Source organism: Cyanistes caeruleus, chromosome 20, assembly GCF_971803275.1.
Source record: "Cyanistes caeruleus chromosome 20, bCyaCae1.hap1.1, whole genome shotgun sequence".
Taxonomy (NCBI): domain Eukaryota; kingdom Metazoa; phylum Chordata; class Aves; order Passeriformes; family Paridae; genus Cyanistes; species Cyanistes caeruleus.
Genome location: NC_141720.1, coordinates 4,978,324 through 4,997,104, shown reverse-complemented (window position 1 = coordinate 4,997,104; position 18,781 = coordinate 4,978,324). Strand labels below are relative to the sequence as shown.

At 43.1% G+C, this 18,781-nt stretch overlaps 2 protein-coding genes across 4 annotated transcripts in view; one reads left to right on the top strand and one right to left on the bottom strand.

Moving 5' to 3' along the window:
• The window catches only part of NUP188 (nucleoporin 188), a 24,666-nt gene extending 10,192 nt beyond the window's left edge, over positions 1 to 14,474 (bottom strand). Inside the window, exons 1-26 of one of the 3 annotated variants that reach the window (XM_023938152.2) lie at positions 14,359 to 14,474; positions 12,522 to 12,576; positions 11,856 to 11,929; positions 11,552 to 11,636; positions 10,850 to 10,930; positions 10,393 to 10,437; positions 9,733 to 9,825; positions 9,489 to 9,608; positions 8,882 to 9,093; positions 8,325 to 8,439; positions 7,895 to 8,095; positions 7,120 to 7,209; positions 6,482 to 6,547; positions 5,816 to 5,935; positions 5,252 to 5,378; positions 4,975 to 5,130; positions 4,512 to 4,638; positions 3,802 to 3,889; positions 3,644 to 3,720; positions 3,380 to 3,494; positions 2,921 to 3,041; positions 2,662 to 2,728; positions 2,118 to 2,246; positions 1,830 to 1,963; positions 1,342 to 1,448; positions 312 to 518 (exon numbers count right to left, since the gene is read on the bottom strand). In XM_023938152.2, coding sequence (XP_023793920.1) covers positions 312 to 518; positions 1,342 to 1,448; positions 1,830 to 1,963; positions 2,118 to 2,246; positions 2,662 to 2,728; positions 2,921 to 3,041; positions 3,380 to 3,494; positions 3,644 to 3,720; positions 3,802 to 3,889; positions 4,512 to 4,638; positions 4,975 to 5,130; positions 5,252 to 5,378; positions 5,816 to 5,935; positions 6,482 to 6,547; positions 7,120 to 7,209; positions 7,895 to 8,095; positions 8,325 to 8,439; positions 8,882 to 9,093; positions 9,489 to 9,608; positions 9,733 to 9,825; positions 10,393 to 10,437; positions 10,850 to 10,930; positions 11,552 to 11,636; positions 11,856 to 11,929; positions 12,522 to 12,576; positions 14,359 to 14,384 — 2,838 coding nt within the window. In that variant the 5' untranslated portion in view covers positions 14,385 to 14,474. Of the gene's footprint in view, positions 1 to 311; positions 519 to 1,341; positions 1,449 to 1,829; positions 1,964 to 2,117; positions 2,247 to 2,661; positions 2,729 to 2,920; positions 3,042 to 3,379; positions 3,495 to 3,643; positions 3,721 to 3,801; positions 3,890 to 4,511; positions 4,639 to 4,974; positions 5,131 to 5,251; positions 5,379 to 5,815; positions 5,936 to 6,481; positions 6,548 to 7,119; positions 7,210 to 7,894; positions 8,096 to 8,324; positions 8,440 to 8,881; positions 9,094 to 9,488; positions 9,609 to 9,732; positions 9,826 to 10,392; positions 10,438 to 10,849; positions 10,931 to 11,551; positions 11,637 to 11,855; positions 11,930 to 12,521; positions 12,577 to 13,624; positions 14,235 to 14,358 lie in introns of those variants that run through there. The other 2 variants (XM_086858053.1, XM_086858051.1) reach the window with 2 other exon arrangements.
• DOLK (dolichol kinase) lies at positions 14,442 to 18,781 on the top strand. The gene is made up of 2 exons (XM_023938155.2): positions 14,442 to 14,528; positions 16,306 to 18,781. Exon 2 carries the CDS (start codon positions 16,404 to 16,406, stop codon positions 17,973 to 17,975), a length of 1,572 nt encoding a protein of 523 aa, XP_023793923.1. The 5' UTR covers positions 14,442 to 14,528; positions 16,306 to 16,403; the 3' UTR covers positions 17,976 to 18,781.

Genomic DNA, 18,781 nt, shown 5'->3' with positions numbered 1-18,781 from the left:
TGTCATGAATGAGCCTTTTAAGGTTGCTTAAAGAACACAGAGAGAAGACAGCAGGTCACAGGCACTCCTGGTCTTAGTAGATGCTCTGTTGCTAACTCAGTATCTGCCTTGAAATATTGGGGAAAGTTTCTCTTTGGTTACAGGGAAAAGTGAAACTGGGATAGCGCTACATCCATTAAAAACAAGCACATACTGCATTGATCTTTACATTTAGCATATCACGTTACAAGAACTATCAGATTTTAGCATCCAGTGCTGTAACATGCAAAAAAAAAGCCAGCAAGTCCTTGGGCAAGTATCTGCTATTGTACCTTTGACCCATCACTGCCATCCTTTACTTCCAAGTTCAGGAAGAGCTCAATAAGCCCAGGTTGTGTCTCCACTGCAACTGTGAGGAACTCCAGGATCATGACCTTGATGCGCATGTCCTCGATCTTGCTCTGCAGGTGGGTGAGGAAGGCGTCGCGGATGGCAGCAGCATCACTGCCCAGGCAGGCGTACACAGACATGGGAGCAACCTGCCCATGGAAACAAACATCACAGGGAAAAAGAAACATGCTGTACAGAATGCTGAGTTCTACATAAAAGGTGATTGTATTGAAACTCAAAAATATTTAATATTGAATCTATGAAACTATCAAAGTAAGTCGTCATTAAGCAGGAAGAAATGTGACAAGTGATCCAAATTTTCCTCTTGAGCAATTCTATTCTATCCTCATCTATTTCTCAAAAATTACAAAAGAAATAGAAAAGACAAAGAAAAAGCAGTTTTAGAATTACACTTCTTGAAATAAATAAGATCATATCTGGATTTATTTGCTTTAAGAAAGTTACCAATATTCAGATGTTTAGCAGACAAAAAGATTAAGTGTAAAAGGTTTCATAAGTCTAAAGTCTACTTTTACCAAGTCCAAAAGTCTAAAAGTTGAAAGATCCTAATAAAAACTTAAATGGGATATTCTTCTCAGTAAGATGGTAAAATTCCAGGTAGGAAAGTCTAGGATTTGTATTTAAGAGTGTGACTTGATAAAGTTTCTCAAAAATTGGGAAGAGGACAACTGGAGGTGCAAATACTTTGCAGAAAAAACCCCACTCATAGGATGCCTCTCAGTGAGTGCTAAGTGACTTCTGAAACAGCAGATCACATTAAAAAACTAAAGGGTCTTTTAGATGATTTTTCATGTGCCCTAATTTACAGCTGTCAGTCCACTCTGCTTCAACTGACTTGCACTAAGCTCTCTGATACAACAAAGGCCTGAGGAAATTATTTGAAAAAATTTCAGTGGTAAAATCAGTCACAAGGGGAGAAGCAAAGGAGCACTGGTGTGTGTCTTATCTTACTGTAGCCAGTCGTTTGAGCAGCTGGATGGCCAGGCGTGGAAGTGCAGGGTCATGCTTGTGGTAGATGTATTTGGCCAAGACAGCAATAAGGTTGTTTCCATGAGCACCTGGAGAGAACAAATAAAATCAAAGAGAAGAAACAACAAGATGTAACTATTTACCAAATACTGATTTCTACAGCAGGAGAACTAAATTGGTCTACCAAAAAAGAACATGGTATGGGTCCAGCCAGAGGCATTAACAGCAGCTGATTTAGTATATTCTGTAATTACACTAATCTCATTACAAAGCAGGAAACAATAAGCCATGTTTGATTAATCCTTTAAAAGCTGTCCCAGAGGGGAAAAATGCCTTAGAGGAGGGAGAAGAGGCCTTCTCCCATCAGTAGCAACCACTTTTTGTAAGCTGGAAACCTTAACTAGTGTTTGTGCTGAGAGTCATAGTGCCATTTGCAGATGACCCAGGCTGCCCCAGGGAGCAGTACCCACCATGCTGAGTGAGTGCCTGCTCCAGGGGAGACACCACGCTGGACGGGGGCTTCAGCCGGATGACGTTGTTGGTAACGGAGAAGGCCAGCTTAACTGTCTGGATCAGCAGCTGGCCTTGGCCTTGGGACTCATCACTGCACCCAAAGAGAAACCAAAGTAAGGAACTGTGGTCACAACCAACATTTATTATGTGAACAACATTCAAAGAGGAAACTCCACTGGAGTTACAAGACACTTTCATTCAGAGCCAGCACACAGAAGCTGCCCAAACAGCCACACCCCACTCACCTGCTGGACTGAGAGGCCATTACCATATCAATGGTGTCCACCCCAATTCCCATGATGTTAATGACAGCTTGCCCTGCCTCCGTGTTGGCCAGGCTGAAAATGCACAAGGACTGCAGGCTGGGGGCATTGCTGTGACACAAACACAGGACAGGGTCACCAGGAGCACTTGTGGCATTTTGCCACATTGCACTTACCACAAAATAACCTCCTCATTTCTACACCCCACTGACCCTTCCTTTACTCTCCCTTCTACTTTGACCAGAGCATACCAAATAAGAAAGTGGATGGCAGTCTGTTCCAGGAAATCTAAGTACTCTTTTCTTTTTTTTTTTACCAGAAGTTCTAGAAACAAATGTGATTTGCTCTGTCCCTAATCTTTTGCTACCCTTCCTGTACTCAGTAATGCAGCAAAGATCTCTACAGCACTACACAGCTATGCCAGCTCCCTCTTAGTAATTTGAATTCAAAAACTGAAACAAAATGACAGTGATACCTGCACTGTAAACCAGGCTAGTGCAGGTCTGAGACCTCTCACCTGTCTTACCTGCTGCGAGGATCCATTTCAGGGCATAAGTTCAGTATAGCATGGATCAACTGCAGAATTAGGCACCCTAAAACAAAGATTAAATTGACTATTCCATTTTTGAAAACTTTTGCCTCATTCCTAATATTTTCAAAGAAATCACAGCATCTAACAATATTAGGAGATGTACAATGCAAATCCCAAATGGCTTCTAGTAAAAAGAAGGCAGGTGATCCCTTTTATTCCCTTCCCCTCCTACTCCCCCTTTTAAGATCCTTACCGATTTTCTCTCTCACTCCATGAGAGTTGTATCTCCATTTGTGGTAGTTTGGTAACATTTCCTTCAGAACAAACACAATGCAGGGCACCAGGCCTTGGCTCTGTGTGTTACCAAGTTGTCCCTAGGAGAAACAGAAACGTTATTTAACCAGGAGGGGGACAAGAAAACCTTTGTTGAAAGATATTCTTTATTGTCTTTGAAGTGTGAGAAAACCATGGAACATAGGGACATAGATTTACAAGCAATTTCTAGTCTTTTGACACAAATAAAAATGATTTTTTTGTCAGAATCAGATCACAGAAAGCATAAACAGCAGTGCAGAAAGGAGAGTCAAGCAAAGATTACTGAGAGAGCCCTGCTGCACACAGAATGGTCTCAGACATGGCTGAGATCACTTTCACTTCTCAATCGTAACAGCTCAGAGCTGGTGTCACATCAGAGCACTCCAGAAGTACTCACCCGGACAAGAGTTGTTACCAGGTTCAGGAAGGAGATGGTAACACTGTACTCGCCTTGGGGCTGTTCCATGCTCATCAGTAAGTTTCCATAGCCCCCAGCATTCATTCCCTCTGCACTGTGAAATGAGCAAGAGAGTTCATCACATGAACAGGATTCTGACATGAGTGAGAAATGTCAGGTGCAGAGATTGCACACTCACAAAAAGTTCTTATTACATGTTATGAATTGGTTGGGTAAAAAAAATGGGGTGGGGAACATGAATACCTAATCATATGATTCATACTGGACAGCGGATTGGCAACAAACGGCAAGAACCCCGTGTGGTGAAGGTCAGTCCAAACCTGCAAGAGAAGAGGTAGAGACACTCCTCATTTACACATGAATGTACTAGTTCTCACCAGCAGGTCCTTTCCTTTCCTCACCTTGGCTGGCATCCGAGCAGCCAGGACTGTCAAGCAATTGACACAAGAAGCAATAACATCCACAGGGGGAGAGATTACAGTTGTTAGCCTACAAAAGAGAAACAGCACGAATGAAAAAAAGCACTGCCACCTGTGGTCTAGTCTATTTTTTTTTAACCAAAAAGCTTCTTTCCCTCTCACTGAAGTATATATATATAAAATTTAAGCAGATAAATACAGACACCAGAGTCTGCACTTTCAGTCTAGACTTGCCACCTCCCCCTCACACCTGAGTCAGATCAATTTACTGCCAGAGCAAGGCTGGCAAGACAGCAGGTTGTCACAGCAAACAATAATTATACAGCTGAACATCAATTCCCAGGAAGTTAACTCTGGGAGGAGTTAATAAGTATAACTGTTTTAAAACCTGTGAGTTACTGCTCTAACGCTATGTTTTATCCCCCTTTCATGTAAATATAGCTACTAATCACAACTGCCTTTAAAGGTATAAAATTGCACACCTTTCAGGAAAGAAGTGTAAGAGGGGCCATTCTGCTGCATCAAAACATTAACCTATGTGTAACCAGAACAGTTCTGAGACCTGAACACCAGTCTTGAGGAGTTCAAGCAGTGACAATATCTTGTAAAGCTCTTGGCAAAATAAGTAATCAGCTATCCCTCCAGCTCACTCTGCTTATCCTTCCTGCTCACCTCTGCTGTCAGTGACTCACCTCTGCAGGAGCATGTATATTCGTGATGTGATTGGCAGAAGACAATCTGCTATTGATACATCAGTGCTGATGACTTTATGAACCAGATCAATTATGGGCTTGACCCGCTGGCAATGCTGAATTACATCTGGGTAAAGAAAACCAAACATTAGAATGCAAAATCATACTTAAGCAGTAATCAAGCCTGGAACAATGCACATCTATCTTACCACATGTGAATCAAAACCATCCATCTCCCATATCAAGAAGACTTTTTCCCCCATCTAAAATGTATCTCATTTCACTACATGCTCTTGGCCTTTTGCAGTGAATTTTACAGAATAATCATCATCATCCTTAGGTTTCTGAAGAAGTATTCCATGCTCTTCCAAATGTATTCAGAGCTGTTCAGTCCTACTACTAACCTCAAACTGACACCAATTAGTAATTATTTATTCTCTTTTACACTCCCAGCCTGCCTCACCTGCTGTTGACACAACATGGAGGAGCATCTCAATCTCACAGGTGAACAGAGTCCAGCTGCTGTAGGAATACTCCCACCGTACCAAATAAGCCCGATCATCCAGCATCACTTGGCCCACTGTTCCCTGAGGGATCCGTAGATTTGTTTGACCTAGTCCTAAAGATTGAAGCAGATGAAACAAAGTCACAAATTTACCCATGAGTTAGAAGCCAGGTAAAGAAAGAGCTAAATTCCCCAAAGCTTTTCAATAAGAAAAGTCTAAGTGCAGTTTCCCTACCAAGAGGATAGAGGAGCTTTGGAGCCTGTCTTCGCCACAGTGTGCCATCCTCATGGGAGATCACATCTGGAGGTTTGTGCTTGTACAGCTCAATATAGAAGGACATTTTATCCAGGAAACTGTATACCTGCATCAGAGAGAGCTTCAACAGCACCGCCAAAGAGCCAGAGCTTCTTAAAAATTCATCAACCAGGTCACAGCTAGGAACTGGCAAGTTTACTTGAGGTGTACAATACATTTCTATTACATCAACCCTACCAAAACATTATTACACAGCCTTCATGTTCAGACAAGTCTCATCTAATGAATCAGGTAAGTGCCAGCTAAAAATTAGCATCTTAATCTTCAACCATTAGAGTTGAAAAGCTTTCTAAAAGCCAGAAAACAGAATCCTGCAACAGCACACAACTCTGAAGAAGCTATGTCCACTGTTCTTAGACAAAAGCTTATGTCTGTTACCTAAGACTACAGTTGAGATAAGCACAGATAATGGAAATAAAGAATCACAGAGCATATCATCCCTGACTTGAAATCATCTCCCAAACACCAAGAAATATCCTGTACCTTTTTTGCAGTAGATTTATCAGACACAAGGGCTTGGAGCAGCTGAAGGAGAGGAGTGAGAAGATGGGGGAACATCCCACAAACACTGTCCAGGATAATACCCAGACCTGCAGTAGGTTCCTGGTGGTGGAAACAGAAAACAAATGTCCTGTTACTAAAAAGAAAAGCTAAAAGGGTCTCAGTATAGCACAAGGTTACAGTTCCTTTTTAAGCTGTACATTTAACATTAATCATGCACAAAAGTATCACTCCAGTGGCTGGAGATCAAACTTGCACAGACTAAAGCATGAGGCAGTCTGCAAGTATAAGGCAAGAAGTAAGACTGTAAGGCATTACATATCATCCTAATTCTGTGACAGCAAAAAACGAGCACAATGCTTTTGCCAGCAGTTAGTTCAATCCTTGCAGCCCCAGCCCTGCTATCAACTATCACCTATATTAAAACTCGTTCCAGTATCCTTTTCAAGTGTAAAGCCAAGGCTGTACCTAAAAAGCAGGAAAGGGCAAAAGTAAATCAAAGATAGATGCAAATAGACATTTGCTCTTCAGGCCCTCCTAGAAACCAACTCACTAAATACAATCAGCCCATTCCTTTCCTAAAAGGGAATCTTTTATCAGGTCTTAGTTATAAACAAGGTAGGTTAAACAAGTTGCAAACACACTCACCGTCTTCCAGAAGAGCTGAGGAATGCTGGAAGCTGCCAGAACTTCACATGCAGCATCAATTATATCCTACAAAGGAAGACAGGATGGAAAAAAATCAAAGCTACTTTACACAGGAAGATTTTGTCCCAATCAGGTTCTGCCACATCTTTGGAATTTAAGTTTCCATGTTTACCCACCAAGATGTAACTACTTCCTGGAGCCAAAACACACCACCCATCACCAGAGCACAACCTAAAGCCATGCTCCTCATCATGAATGAACTGGCCACAACAAACACATCCACGATATCTGAAGAGGGCTGTAGAATGTCCAGTCCAACTCAGAAATGGAGTTTGTATTATTTCCATTGTTTTGGGAATAACAGATCAACAATTAGTTTCATATCCATAGGACTTCAAATAAATGATGTGCTCTTTCATTACTAATTTGCCAGTCTGTAGAGGTGTTTACTAGATCTGCATGGTGTAAATGCAGTAGGAAAACCAGCAAATCATTCATTTTGGTCTCCCTAAGCCACATAAAGCTTGCAGTCTTAATTGCATTCAGTTGTATTAAATACAATTTAATAGGCAATGAGCATCAGTTACAACAGGTTATTTTAAATTATGTAACAAATGCAAAGGGTCTTGGATGCTTACCTGCTGATTGCCCAATGTATGTAATTCCAGGGATGTCAGGACAAAGGAAAGAAGTCCATAAATACACATACAAGCTGTGCTGGCAGTACACTGCAAAGAAAGAGTACACAAGGCTGTTATGGGAAAGACTGAATTACAAACACACTGTAACTCTGCTCAGTCTCCTTTGCACACCAAGTAACTGCCTTTTTTATATATCCTTGCTGCAAAGGGGTAGCAAAACACAGAGCAGTGTTAAGTTAAGCATCAGTTAAGCTCCACATTAACATGAAATATTTTACAGAAAGGAGAAGTCTTGCCATTTCCATTATCACTAGAAATGCCTTGCAGGCATCAAAATTGAAAAAAGAAGCACTCAACCTTTCTATGAATCAAAATTATTTGCTTTCACTGGCTTCTGTCTACAGAGCAGTTTATCCTAATACACATGTTGACTAATGAAACTCTATACAGAGAATAGAACAGAGTTAAATCAAGATCCACAATGGCAAATACACTTATAGAGGCAAATCAAAAAAATTTTATTCACTGGACTCTATTTAGATCAAGAGAGATGTAGTTCCTTGCTTTACAAAGCTTTTCTTAATTCTCTGGACATAATCTGTTTAGTTCCAACTTGATTTCTGATCCTCGCTGAAAGAAGATTAAGATGCCAGAACATGCTTTACTGCACGTTTGAAAAGAACATTGGTTCAGTCATCTGCTTCCTACCACAGCTGTATGTCAGGAGCAGTTAGACCTTCAAAAGGTTATATGTACAAATGAAGAAACTCACATTCTTGCCCCCACTGCTGAGGGATCGCAGCAGCTTTGTCAGATACTGGAAGACATTTAGCTGGATAGCAGTGCTGCCCATCCTCCTGATGATGTTTGTGGACTCCTCTGGGTTTATGGTGTGACGGAGCAGAGCCCAGGCCAAAAGCACCGGAGCATGATGTGAGACATCCCCTAACTGCAGCAGCTGATTGTCCATCTCCTGCACAGAGACAAATCAAAAGCAAAATAACTGAGATCTGAAAGTAATTCATACCCAAACAAGCACATAGCTGATTGTGTCCTTCTTACAGTATGTGGATGCCAGTTTCTACACTTGGCCAACAAGCCCAAGGACCAGAAGTTCACAGACACAACAGTGTCTGGGTAATCACAGTAAGTTCTGTATTGTTAGGCTTGAGGAGGGGTTGGTTATCCTGTCAGTGTTTTACCTGGTGGATGTGCTGATTGTTGGCCAGCTTGTGCTCCTCTGTCCTGTCATCCAAAGCACGCTCATGGAGGGAGTCAATTTCCATGCCTTCCACCAGGATAAGAGCACTAAAGTACCTACAAGCAATGGAAGAGTAAAAACAAGTAGGTGATAAACTTTATTTGATAATTCAATTATTTGATAATTGATGTTTTTTAAAACTGTAAATGGTAAAAAAGCTTTTACTTTACTTTGCTCAGCTTTCTTTGATGCAATAAAAACTTACAAGAAATTAACAGCATGTAATCCAAATTTTGTCTTGAAATGCTGGTATGGGACAAATTATAACCTTCAGAACTACTTTCTCTAGTTGAACAGACAACAAAGGCTCACTGAAATTTGAAGATAGCTTTTCCACCTCTGTAACTCTCTGCCACCAGGAGGTATGGCAGGATTCTCATTCCCCCTTCAAGTCATGGCCCACACAGAACAACAAAGACATAATTATAAATGCATTTTTCCCTGAGAAAAACAACTGTTTTGCTCTGTACCCACTTCACAAATGGACACAACACTTACCCAATACGATCCACAAGGTGATCCATGCTCTCATCTACTAAATGTCTGTTGGTTTGTCTCGTGCCAAATCCCTGCTCTTTAAACATCTTTGCGAACGCCAGGAGCTCCTCAGGTGCCATTTCAAAATATGCATAGTAGAGGAAGATGACTTCCAGGAGCATGGACTGCTCCCGAAGGCACTGCACAAACCAGCGGGAAACCTGGCGTTCTGTCTGCACAAAGGGAAGTTCCACCATCAAATGTCAAATCTTACAGGGCAGCCAAAGCAGACAGAACCTGATAAGCACGGAAGCATTTCAATAGCTTTTGCAGCCAACAATTGTGTCAATGGAAAGGAAAGTGACTCTAAGTCCAGTGAGATCATGAACAACTACACATAAATGGCTCTGTTGGCCCAGTGCTTTCCATGGATTTATTACAAGGAACAATAAGTTTTGTGAAACTTTGTCTCTGAGCAAAAGTGTGTTCTGTTAGAAAACGAATTTTATGTTTCTTGGACCAGGAGAAATGTCCTGTTTAACTGCATCTGTACAGATATATTTTCCAATACACTACATATAAGGAACAACTTTAGAAGCTTGATAAATAATAGTACGAAACAAAATACCATGAGATTTCCATGTGTTTCCCACGTAGGAGCTTCTGCTTTGTACAGCGCTTCAAACTGTTTGCGGTAATTCGGAACGAGCTCCTTGTCCAACTTTTCAACACACTGGAAGTACTGTGCCTTAAAGAAACAAACAAGTCCATGAACTTCCCACACACACTTGGGGGCTTTTTACATAAGCAGGGAATTACCCCACAGGCTTCCATGTTTAGCCTGTTTCAATGACATCGTGTCCTGTACTCACTGTGTAAGGGTGCCTCTCATCCTGGAAATAGGTGAGCAGGTGGAGGACGCAGCGCAGGATGCAGATCCTCTCCTCATAGTAGTAGTCAGCGAGCTGTGAATGTAAAGTGCCATCAATACCAGCCTGGCACAGTGTCCAACTCCCAGCCACCTCCCTCTCCCAACCACTGCCAAGGCCTTCACCATAGGAATACAGAGTTACAACAGATGGAATTTCAATTGACCAGGTCTGAATTTGTGGGAGAAAAAACCACTTAATTAACATTACAGAACTCAGTCTAGCATTGCCATAATGGTCTATAATTACACTGTTAGGTCAGAAAACATGGAAAAAAAAAAAAGGCAAAAATACCCTCTGCCAGAAATGATCATCAATCTTGTCATGTCAGACAAAGACACATAAACCTACAAGCTTTGGAAAATAAGGCACTGTACATCTACCCAACTAAATTCCCTAATATCAAACCCTAAATTTCATTTCTGTAGCAGTTACTAACACTATTCAAATCTACATGCATACCCCTCAATTTCAGAAGCACCTTTTTAAAGTCATCCTTTATATGAAATAATACTTCAATTATTTCAAGATTTTCCATAGAAATAAAGCAGGCTTGATGCCAACAGATCTTTTCCACAGAAAATACAAATGGGAATGACTAACCTTCAACATCAGAGCCTGACTCTGCCTTTCATCCTGAAGAACTGTCTGTAAACAAAATACAACAAATAGCTGGAGAAATACCTACTGACAAAATATATATATGTTCGCAAAATGAATGAAACAAATAAAAGACAATTTTTCTTTCCAGTTCATTTGGAAAGACAGATATCAAAAGCACAAAGCTACAAGACTCATTTTTAACTACATATTTATTTTTCAGCTCCACTCTCATTCACACATCTGTAGCTTTCCTGTACTCCTGTGACAGAGAGAGAAGCTGAGTTCCTGCAGAGATCCAAGAAGGAAGGGATAAGCCTGGATGAAGCTCCAGAGTAAAAGAAGCCACAAAGCCATTTCCCAATCAGAACTAGGACTCACATGTGAGCATTTGCATCAAAAAACAACTGTTATTAAGGAAAGATGTGGAGTAAACAGAACATAAATGGGAGCAATGGACCTTCAGGGAGTCTCTTGTTCCTCTGTAATCCTCTTGAAGATAAGATTGTAACAACTGCACACTCTGCTCTTCATCCAGACCCTGAACAAAAGAAAGAGAAATTATCTGAAATTAATAAAAGGCAACTGAATTCATTAAAGATTAAAATCCTTTCCAAATACTCAGGCAGCTCTTATCTTCAAAACAAATAACATGCCAAAAGAATATTTGTGCACCAGGCAGATGCTTTCATCAGTACTTCTTTTAAAGCCAAATACACAAGCTTCAATGTCACTGAACTGCAGTTTAACTTCAGCTAAAGGAGCATCAGTCATTTCAGTAAAGGTACCACCAGTCACTGAACTCTAAAGTTCTAGCTTAAAGGAACAGAATCTTGCAGGTAAACTCAGAGGATTGTCAAACAAGGCAACTCATTTAAGGGACATCAGTTCTTCAGCTGAGCAGTTGGCCTGGAAGAACCCAACTTAGACCAAGAGCCAGTGGCTGCTGTTTAAAAGGACCAGGAAAAGCACAGCATCTCAAAGTTATTCATCACTTTGGAAGTTTGACCTAGAGCCTCAACATGTACTTCAACATCCTTTAGATTACTTTGAACTGAAAGGACTTTTAAGTTTCTCTCTACTAAACATCACAGAGGTTACTTCAGTATCAGAATACAATAACAACTGGGAAAAAAAATAATCCAAGAGCAGCTTCACTCACCAAGAACTTGCTGACCCTCAGACCCAACTCTTTTAGTGGAGCAGCTACATCTTTATCAGCTTTAATTTTTTCTGCTGAAGTCGTACTAAAATGAAAAGAAATTTTAGTCATAAAAAACGCAGTAATATCAAGGAAAGAAATAGGCATAATTTCAAAATTCCCCATTTTATCAGTTTAAACTGAACATTTGCTTTTTCCTCAGTAACCTTTCAATATTTTATACAACAATATTCTGTAACCTTTCTTTACTAACTAGGAAACTCCACATTAGAGATTCATCTCTAAAATCAGGCAGTGACTGTACCTTGGTGGTTTGTAGTATGACAGTCCCTCTAACAGCCTCTGCCAGTGCTTGTTCAATTCTGCAGCAATCTGGGCCTAAAACAGAACCAAAACACCAGTGAACAGACTCCTCAAAGTGCACTACCAAATATTAGATCTGTTAAACTTCAGCAAAGCAAAGAAATTCCACCACCACAAAGAGGCAGGAACAACACAGGCAGGTGTCTGTGGTTCAGAGTGATTCCAGCTGTAGTAATGAACAGGGCTGTGAGCTGCATTGCCCGTTCCTAGGGAAGGTGGGGAAAAGGGAGGCAATGGACTGGGTTTAGACACATTTGGATTCCCAGCCTCTGGGCAAATTCTTGAATGCACAGGTTCCAGCCCTCAAATTAAGACAGCAGTTGTACCACACATGAACACCCCAGGGCAATCCAGGCAGCAGCACTTGCGCCCACTCCAAAGAAGGAATCACCTTTTCCACACACCCTGCCAGGTACTTCATGCAGCTGTAAACAAGCAGTGGAAAAATAAACAAATAGCAGAGATATGGGAACAAAAACACACTAAGAAAGAAGGAAAAGCAGCAAAAATTATTTTCATTAATATTCAAACAGATGTACAAATTATATATTTGGCCATGGAGCCCAATAAGTGATGGCCAAACCTGCTCACCAGGGCATGAACTTACTGGTTCTCTTAAAGCTGATCTACCCAGCAGAATTGTCCATAATTCTCTGCTGCTCCTGCAAGGAAAAGGTAGAGAGTATTTTATTGATGAACATCATTTCAGGCTTCCACTTTGCTTACACTTTTCAAACCTGCCATTAACTTGAAGCAAATGACATTCCAATGCAAGAAAAATTATTTAAGGAACATTAGCTTTTAGCTAATGAGTTTCAGTTGTCCTAGGAAAACCAAAGAAAAACACAGAGAAGGTAACAACTGACAAAGCAAGACCTGTAAATTCATATCAGAGCTTCACATTGATACCAGGTTACCAGCTCAGTTTGATTTTGCTATTTAAACATTTAAGGCTCCTAAGAAGAAACTTAATGTAAGTATAGAGCAGCATTTCTTGTTTACATTCAATGTTCTTCAAACAAATTCTTCCATCAGTTTCATCCTCCACTCTAAGCAGAACATAAAACACTGTGAAGATCTGCACCATCTTTACACAGACACCAGAACATTTACAATCAGCTTCTCGTTTATTCGTGAGAACTCTGCAGAAAAGCCAACCTGCACTATAAGGAATTACAGCTCACACCCTGACCCTGGCACATGCATTCAAAAAAGTCTCCCTACAACAGCCCAGAGAAAAGTTATTTGCCAAAAAGAGCAGTTCATTTAGACAAATGATTTGTTAGCAACATATTACAAATGAATATTTAAACACCCCAACTCCCCACGCAAAGACTGTCTACACATGAACACTCACTGCCTTATTTTTAGAATAACATTGTTAAAATAACTCAGTGTGGCACTGAAAGTCATCTGCAACTTCTGACATGTGGTGACACTTAATGAATGACAACACCTGTTATTTCCAGCACACCCATCAACATAATTTCTCCCTGCTCATCCCTCGACAGTTGGGTGCATTTCTCTGACATGAACCTCTCCAGCCCACACAAAGGCCTAGAATTTTACCAAGAACTGAACAGCAATGGAAAAGAAGCAATTCAATGAATCCCAGGTTCAGTGATCATGTCAGATCGGTGCCTTCATTTATCTTGCAGTTTCTTTCACTAATTGCCAAATCTGAGCCCCAGACTAACAAAGCAAACCTACCTACTTTTCACTCCCTCACAACCTCTTCTCTGAATAAAACACACCGTGGTTTGTTGTCCCCTCATTAGTAAGGTTCCAAGATAGCTAAGGCAGGAAAGCTCTCTGTATACAACCACAAGTAACAGAGGTGTCATTCATTTAGTAAAAATTAGACACTAGGGACACTCCAGGACATAAAAGTGTTATAATAAATTTTAAAAAAACCGTGATCTGGAGAAACGAAGCCACCGAACTAAGGTGATCACTAAACATGGGATTCACTGAATCGTTTCCGTTACACATTTCCACGTGTGTATTTTGACTCGTACGTCTGCAGGAGCCGCGCGGGAGGCGCAGCCGGCCCGGCCGCGCCCCTCGCCCTCAGGGAAGAGCTGAGCGTCTGTCGGGCAGCCCCGCGAAGGGAACGCACACCGAGCTCCCGGCCCCGCTCCCACGGAGCCCTGCCCAGCCTCCCATCTCGTACGACAGAATTAAATAACCACAAAATCCCCCAGAGTCGCTCCTCACTCCGGTCTTTGGGGCCGGGGGGCGGGGCCTCACCGCGCGCGCGAGGCGTGGGCGGGGCCAGCCCGGCGCGCGCCCCGCCGCAGTTAAAACCTCCCGGACCCGCGTTGTGCCCGCTCCCCGCCGGCCCCTATCGGCTCCCGGTCCAGCGGAGCGGGATCCGCCCGCAGGGAGAGTCGGGGCCTCCCCCATGCCGTCTCCGCGTTCCCTCCGCCCGAAGGGCCCCGCACCTCGCGCTCAGCCCGCCCGCCGCCATCTTTGCTCCGCTCTCACGTGACCCTAGGCCCGCCTCCCTCCCCACGCCGGCGTCACGTGGTGTAGCACAAGCCACGCCCCCTGATACCTCCTCACTGCTGGGTCATGTGACAGGCGGCGCGGGAAGATGGCGGCGTCCTGCGAGGTGGGTGCGCGTTGGGCTCCCGGGGGCGGAGCCGCGGCTTCGCGGCGGCACCGGGAATCACCCGGGAGCGCCTCCGACACCTCCCGCGGGTGGATGTCGTTCCCAGTAGCGGAGGTTGGGTTGTGGGTGTCGGGGCTGAGGGGGACAGGAGGCGGCGGCGATCAGTGGAAGGACAGGGCGCGGGCAGCCCGCGGGTTGAGCGGAGTCCACAGCGCTGCGGCCGCGTGGGGAACAGAGGGAGCAGGCAGGGGCTGCAGCGAGGCGTGGGGCTAGCGGATGTTTGGTCACGTCAGTGGGAAGCTTCCCTGCCCTGAGCAGCCGGGATGCGGATCACGAAACGGGCAGAAAACGCTCGGTCTGGCTTGAACCGCAGCGTGATGGATGGGTCCCGTTCGATGATGAGAGCGGCAGCGCCGAGGAGCTTCCCCTTACCTGAAAGGTGTGGAGGAGGGGGTTGCGGCAGGCACAAGAAAACGAAATAACCCAGCAGTGAAATATATCGCAGTGCAGATTGTCTAAGCATTCAGAGCTGCTGCATCAGAGATCTCACCCCGGGTAGAATTCTGCATAGTCTTGCAGCCTAGCAGGGAAACTGTCACATGCCATTGATACAGGAGCTGGGGTGCAACCTTAAGGTTGCCAGACTGAGTGGGAGGACTCGGTCTTTCGTTGGTTGATGACATTTACTCTGCTGCTTCTCAAATAACCCTTCCCCCTCCCCAGTGCTCAGAAACAGCAGGGACTAGGACCCCAAAACCAGTATTAGTTGGAGGTAGATATTGCCCAGATCAGTTCTGTTTTATTGACTGTATTATTAATTCTTCTCTTGTTTAAAAATTAATTGCAATGACAAAAGATCACTTGGCCTGATGGAGCTGTGTAGCAACAGTGTCTGTAATGAAGCTGTTTGGCAATCAAATATTTCAGGCTATACGAATAAGGATGCCAAAAAGCAATCTACCAATAATTAAGTTTTCAGTACAAAGTCATAAATAACTAAATACTGCAGACACACTGTCTAAGGAAGTTTGACAGTACAAACTGTAATAGCTCCTTAGTAATACTGCTATGACTTTGTCATCTTTGTAATCTGATGTCACCATTCAACCCTGGCTGAAAACCCAAAAGAGAACCTTAAATAAACTGCTGGCTTCCATGAGGGAGCTGGTGTAGATATTGGCAATGGGCTTTGGGGAGAAGAATTTAGTAAGACTGCTGCTAATCAGCTTTAGGGTGGGCCAGAAAGGATAAAGTAACCCACTGTTTCACAACTGGATCAACCATATTTCCAACAAAAATAACGAAACTGAGACCTTCAAAGACTCCAGAAGAGGTGCCAGTGTAATCATTTACATATAGCTGATTATCAAATAATGTATCCATAGAGAAATCAAGGTTGCCATAAAGCAATAAACGCTGGTGACAAGTGCTCAATGTTGTCAGTGCCCACAATTCTTTTCAGGAGAACCTAACCTAACAGAATAAATATGCCTGTTGTTGATTATCTCAACTGTTTATCTTCCAGTCCAAAAGTTTAAAGGAAAGTTTGGTTTGCAGGGCAGCTGGCAATGGGCTGTAACCATTCATTAGAGGAGGTGAAATATGGGATTGGCTCACCTCACTGGTTTGTTTTTTTTTTAAATCATCTGTGTGTTGACATTAACAATTGGCACATAACTATCAGTTTAAATTGAGTTTAAAAACAAAATAGCTGTACAAACACTTTAGCTGTCCAAGTAGCTGCTTCAATTGCTTGCTTTACTTTTTTTTTAAATAGGAATTGCAGTAGCATGGAAGGGAATTCTTCCTAATGGACAACTGAGCAGATTGGGACTCCAGAGATTCTGCAAGCTTGAGGCAGGTCAGGCTGGAATCATGTTAAACAAACCAGTGCTGGTGGAGTCGCTGCTGGTGTTCACCATGGTGCTGTCGGTGCACGCGGTGGTGTGGGACCGGTTCTCCTGGTGCGCCGTCGCTTTGGCCGTCCAGGCCTTCTACGTCCAGTTCAAATGGGACCGGCTGCTACAGCTGGGGGGAGCCGTGTTCCAGTTCCGGGGGGCAGCCAACAGCGGCCTGCTGCCCGCCAGCATGGTCATCCCCCTGCTGGGGGTGGTGATGAAGGAGAGGTGCAGGGCTGCCGGCATTGTGTACTTCGAGCGCTTTGGCATCGTCGTGGCTTCCACGGGAATGCTGCTCGCTCTCTTCCTGTCCGTCTTAGCAGTTGGCATCACCAAACCTGTGCCAACCAACACTTGCATCCTGACTGGCATTTCTGGCAGCGTAATTATCTACACCATGAAACATTCCTTGACTGTCTCAGAAGTGATAGAGGTTCTAGAAGTGCTGCTCATTTTTGTCTACCTCAGTATGATCTTGCTGTACTTGTTGCCTCGATGTTTTACTCCTGGAGAAGCGCTGCTGGTTCTTGGAGGTGTAAGTTTTGTTCTCAATCAGCTCATTAAACGTTCACTGAATGTAATCAAGGGCAGAGGGGATCCCATTGACTTCTTCCTTCTGGTGGCAGTTGTCGGAGTTGTTCTTCTTGGTCTTTTTTTCACTGTGCTCTTCATTTTCATGGATTCGGGCACGTGGATTTCCTCCATGTTTTTCCACATGATGACAGCAGTGTTAGGCTTAGGGGTCATCATGCCTTGGCTGTACCGACTGATCCACAGGAACCCTTTGTTCTGGCTGTTCCAGTTTCTGTTTCAGACACAGACAAGACTTTATCTTCTTCTGTACTGGACTTTCTTGGCTGCCTCAGCATGTGGTGTGGTTTTCTACCAGAACACCAAGAGATCATCTGAATCTAAAAAACACCAGGCCTCGACTATAACCAGGAAATATTTCCACTTCATTGTTGTAGCTACTTATGTTCCTGGACTAATTTATGACCGCCAGCTCCTCTACGTTGCTGCAGTGCTGTGTCTGGCAGTGTTTATCTTCTTAGAGTACGTTCGGTACTTCAGGATCAAACCCTTTGGACAAACCCTGAGGCATTTGCTCTCTCTCTTCTTGGATGAAAGAGACAGTGGACCTCTAATCTTGACTCATATTTATCTCCTCCTTGGCATGTCCCTCCCAGTGTGGTTGTTTCCCAGATCTTGTGCTCCTAAAGGCACCTTGCCTGGGGCAGGAGCACTGGTCCCCTACTCTGGGGTGTTGGCAGTAGGGGTAGGAGACACCATTGCCTCTGTTTTTGGCAGTACAATGGGGGAAATCAAGTGGCCAGGAACAAAAAAGACCTTTGAAGGGACAATGACAGCTATTTTTGCTCAGATCATTGCTGTGGCTCTCATTCTGATCTTTGACAGCAGTGTGAATCTGAACTCCAGCTACGCCTGGATTCTGGCATCTGTGAGTTTGGTTTCTCTTTTGGAAGCTTACACTACTCAAATTGATAATCTGCTCTTGCCTCTCTACCTCCAGATCATGCTCATGGCATAGAAGCACTTCCAGGGACAGTTTTCTCTGTTCCTAGAGCAAGGTACTAGAAAATGCACTGTAAAGAAAGCTCAAAGCTGATCTTTTGGTACAGCAGAGAAAATTGTTGAGAACAGAAATGAAATAGACTTATTTAAAATAAAGGTTTTGATTTGGTCTTGTTTTCACCCCTGTCAAAAATAGCCAGATTTATGTTCTAGCAGCAACAAACATTAACTGATAAAAACAGCACTTGTGTTTAATTATCCAATTAAAGTTTCTTCTGGGTGCCCAAGGGAAGCAGAGGAAGAGGTAAGTCAATTAGAGAGGATAAAATAAACAAGCAAGTCTCTCAGATGTTGCTACCTCTGTACTGTACCTTGTTTTCTGTACTGAGTCCTGCACCTTGTGTTTGATGTGTGAGCTCTCATTTCTGTATAACCACAATGTAAAACATGTTTGATAATGAGGGGTGGGCACAGGAACCAGGTACTAGTGTGCAGCTATGTCCAGTCCTGAGCAGCAAGAGCCAAAACCACACCATGATGTACAAACACAATTCCAAAATCAGCAGCTGCCACAGCTGAGGTATCCAGGGTGGGTGGTGAAGGTCAGACATTGCTCATTCCAGACCATGCTAATAAGAACAGTGAATCTTTAGCCCTGGTGTTTGCTTCAGCAAGAAAAATGTTTCATCTTTCTCAAGATTTAATACCGAATTTGGAATGAATATGAGGGGGGAAGTTTAGCAAAGTCACAGCTAGAACTATTTACACATTAATCCTGAAAGCAGAAAATCTGTTGAAGTCAATAAATTTTCTATTATTACA